The 4395-nt window shown below is 34.4% G+C and overlaps 1 protein-coding gene across 1 annotated transcript; it reads left to right on the plus strand.

Moving 5' to 3' along the window:
- The first annotated feature begins 444 nt into the window (after positions 1–444).
- On the plus strand, positions 445–3935 carry LOC110612043 (galactan beta-1,4-galactosyltransferase GALS3). The gene is made up of 2 exons (XM_021752684.2): positions 445–1831; positions 2997–3935. The coding sequence occupies exons 1-2, from the start codon at positions 615–617 to the stop codon at positions 3340–3342; spliced, it is 1563 nt and encodes a 520-aa protein (XP_021608376.1). The 5' UTR covers positions 445–614; the 3' UTR covers positions 3343–3935.
- Positions 3936–4395: the final 460 nt, after the last annotated feature.

Here is a 4395-nt window from a genome sequence, read left to right on the forward strand (position 1 = left end):
TAATTTTTTATAAAAAAATAATTATTTTTATATAATTATTTATCTCTTAATAATTTTTTTTAAAAAATAAAAATAAAAAAGTAAAGGAGTAAACTCAAATTTACTTAAATATATTTGGTATTAGAATAAATTTGTGAGTTCTGTATTAATAATTTATTATACCGTATAAATAATTTTATATGATATTTTCACTATATAATTTTTTAAAAAATGGTGAGATGAAATTAAATTTTACTATTTCTTTTACGCTATAGATTTTTGTTTTCTTCTTGATTTTGTAAATACTGAAAATTTTAGTTTCCAATTTATGCTAATATAATATAATTTTTCAAAAGTATATTTTAGTTCCTACTAATTAGTGTAAAACCAAATTTCAATAGTGACTGGAAAACCAAAAATCAAAAGCTGTCCTTTTCCTTTTCTTAATATAAAGTAAAATAAAATCATGGAGGCAGAGAGAGAGAACACTGCTGTTTCTGCATCTTCTCTTCTCCTGCTTTCCTGACTTTTCCTCTCTCTCTCTCTCTCTTTCTCTCTCACCTCCAAATCACCCCTTTGTAGTTTCTGCATCTGCCGTTGTTGCAGCTCAGAGTTTTCTTTTTCTTCTTTCCATAATGGGTAAAGAAAGGGAAAAAGAAAGAGGAGACAAGAAGATGTTTGTTGGAGTTGTAATGAATTGCGCTGCAGAGCTTAAGCTTCTTCTAGGAGCTCTTTTAATTCTTTGCAGTCTAGCTACTCTTCTACAGTTTCTTCCTTCTCGTTTTTCTATCTCCACCTCTGATCTCCGCTTCTGTATCTCCAGAATCACCACCACCACCACTACTACTACCACCACCACCACCTCCTCCTCCATCGCTCACCCTGAAACGCCACTAAATTCCTCTCTTGCTACTCCTCCTAACCCACTACCCTCCCCTGCTCAAACAGGCGAACAAGTTCTTGACAATGGGATTATTAAGAGGGCCTTTAATCCTTATGGTGCTGCAGCTTATAACTTCATCACCATGGGTACTTACAGAGGTGGACTCAATACTTTTGCTATTATAGGCTTGTCTTCAAAACCCCTTCACCTTTATGCAAAACCCACCTACCAATGCGAGTGGGTTCCGCAACACTCTTCTTCAGGCAACTCCTCGGCCGTCCCCATCACCGCCGCTGCTTATAAGATCCTTCCTGACTGGGGATACGGCCGTGTTTACACTGTTGTCGTTGTGAATTGCACGTTTTCTCAACCTGTCAACTCTAACAATTCAGGTGGGAAATTGTTCCTGCACGCCTCCACATCAGGCGGTGGTGACAGAAACTTCAATATTACCGACAGATTTGAGGTTCTTCAAGAACAAGCAGGGAGTTTAAACTTGAGTTTATTCACATCGAAACCCAAATACGATTATTTGTATTGCGGGTCTTCTCTGTATGGTGGGTTGAGTCCGCAGAGAGTCAGGGAATGGATTGCTTATCATGTGAGGTTTTTCGGTGAGAGATCCCATTTTGTGATACACGATGCAGGTGGGGTGCATGAGGAGGTGATGGAGGTTTTGAAGCCATGGATGGATTTGGGGTATGTGACATTGCAGGACATAAGAGAGCAAGAGAGATTTGATGGGTATTACCATAACCAGTTTATGGTGGTTAATGACTGCTTGCATAGATACAAGTTTATGACAAAGTGGATGTTCTTCTTTGATGTTGATGAGTACATTTATGTCCCTCCAAAGAACACCATCAAGTCTGTGTTGGATTCTCTCTCCGATTATAACCAATTCACTATTGAGCAGATGCCCATGAGCAACAAGCTCTGCCTTTCGGCTGATTATGGTAGATACTACAGGTAAAATCTTGCTTTCTTCTCTTTCATCCTCTTTTTTCAGCATAGTAATGTAATATGTATTTTCTTGCTGAAATTGATTTGCTAGTTTATATTTTGAAGATAATTTTATTCTTATAATTTTTAGTAATTTATTTTATTTGGACATGCATGCTAAACTTCGACGTTCAAGCAGAAAACAGAGCAAAAATGTAAAGATTTTTGTTAGATGTTCCTTTTTTTTTTTCTCATTTAAAAATTTTGCTATTTGCATCATTTTTTTTTCTTGAACTTGGATTTTGCACAATAAAATTGCTTGTTTTAAATGAATATTGAGTAGAGTATCTCAACTTGAATGAGGAATCCATTTGGAGGAAGCAACTGAATTTTCATAACATTATTAGATTGTTTTGTCTGAACGTGTAATGTTATTTGCAACCTTCTTGTTGGCTAATTAGTTGGAACATTTTAGAATTTGGTGTTAAAAAAAGAAGAAAAAGAAGAAGAAAGAGTAATAGGTAAAAAGAAAATGAATACAAAATTAAGTAGTGCATACGTGTTTGGAATTATTCTTTTGGTGTCGGTATTTTGATTCTTTTCTGTTGATTGCACTAGGGCAGATGGGAAGTGAGGTGGGTATTGAAATGTTTTAAAAATGATTTTCAATTAGGAACTTGTCAATTCTTTTCATTTTATAACTTGAAAGTGTTTGAGGATCCTCTTATTTTAATGAAGAGTAAAAAATAATGCTCAATTACTGATGTTCTCTTCTTAAGGAAAAAAAAAAAGCAAAGAACTACACTGATCAAGTTTATGTTCATTGTGGTGATGGAGATGAAATGAACTTCGAACACATGCAAAAGAAATTAATTAGACGAGTCGTGAGCGATTAATCATGTAGGTCCTTATTCATCAATAGAAATTTACATCAGTGTTTTTGTATTGAGACAATTTTTGTTGGGACTTGCTGTGATTGTGATCATGTCACTGCTGCTTGGATTTCATATGATCTCTCTAACCCTGGTTTTAATTCTGAGATCATTTATGCTTCATCCTCTTTTGACAAGTGATTGATGAAAGTAGGCAAAGTTTTTTGATAAATGAAGTAATGTAATAAATGTGAAATTTTCATTGGACTGAATCATTTCTGTTTTGTAACATATGGTGTGCATTGTGGGATGATTCACAGGAAATGGGGGCTTGAGAAGCTGGTCTATAGAGATATCAAGAAAGGTATAAGAAGGGACCGCAAATACGCGATCCAACCAAAGAATGTTTTCGCAACTGGTGTGCATATGTCCCAGAACCTAGCTGGGAAGACTACACACAAGACAGAAGGCATCATCAAATATTTCCATTACCATGGAACTATAGCACAAAGGCGAGAACCCTGTCGGAACCTACTCAACGTGACAGAGATAAACTTCGAAAACAACCCTTATGTTCTGGATACCACAATGAGAGATATTGCTTGGTCTGTGAAGAAATTTGAGCAGAGAATGATCGGCGCAAGGTTACAAAATACTCGGCAATGACAGAATATATATGAATATGTTTGTTCTTTGATTTCTTTATAGGATTCTCCTTTCCCTTTTCTTTCTTCTTCTTTGTTATTTACTTTCATCTTTGAGTAGAATAGAAAATATGCAGCAGGGGGATGGGATGGGATGGGATGGGATGGGATGGGATGGGATGGGGGGTTTCTTTTTATGATTCTATTGTATGATAATGCTTCTTTTGTTGATGAATGGGGTATAGAGAAACAGTATATATATATATATAATATGGAAGGCGTTGGATTCTTTTTTGTATATGTAATTTTCAATTTTTGTTGTTTATTTGTGAAGGGCATCAAAATTTGGTTGATTGCTTGTCGGTGAGGGGGAGGGACCTACCAGTGTCACCACCAATAGGAGGTGGAAAATGTGGTTGGCTTTGCTGGCTGCTGGTTGGCTGCACTTTTTTGGTTTTACCCTAATTATCATGTCCATACGGGTTTATTGTTAAAGTTTTTTCCTTGGATTGAGCTAAAGTAACATGTGATACTTGTTTTTGGGTAGTCACAGACTCTGATCTTTTTGACAAGTCAAGAAGGAAAATAAAAAGAAAAAAAAAATTTTCATTTTTCTTTGTTTTTCTTTGTGAGCAAAATATGGGGTGAGTAGAAGAGGTGAGATTAGATGGTGCTGATTCCATCAAAGATTTTACTTTAAGTATCAAGACCTTGAATTCCAATTCTGAGTAGAATATTGAGTTTTTCAAATTTTGGGTATGAAATATGAAATATTTTTAAAAATTTAAAAGATATAATTTACCTTTTTAATGGGTCTATTTAATTTAAATTTAAATTTAAATTTTATTTTTTTAATGAGTTTATTTGATTAATTTAATTAATAAATTTTGAATATCGAATAATTTATATTTAAAAAAATATTAGTCTCTTTCTAATTATTTATATTAACAAAATTATTAGTCACTTTCAAATGGTCTCTTATTCTAACTAATCCATGTGATCATTGAGATGACTTTGTGCCAAATGGGTGAAAGTTGTTCAATGCCTCTGTTATGTCATTTTTCCTTTCCTTCTG

This window comes from Manihot esculenta, chromosome 3, assembly GCF_001659605.2.
Source record: "Manihot esculenta cultivar AM560-2 chromosome 3, M.esculenta_v8, whole genome shotgun sequence".
NCBI lineage: Eukaryota > Viridiplantae > Streptophyta > Magnoliopsida > Malpighiales > Euphorbiaceae > Manihot > Manihot esculenta.

Coding starts and splice junctions, on each gene's coding strand:
- LOC110612043 (XM_021752684.2), top strand. CDS start 615: ATGGGTAAAGAAAGGGAAAAAGAAAGAGGAGACAAGAAGATGTTTGTT. Junction 1,832..2,996: donor GATTATGGTAGATACTACAG/GTAAAATCTTGC, acceptor GATGATTCACAG/GAAATGGGGGCTTGAGAAGC.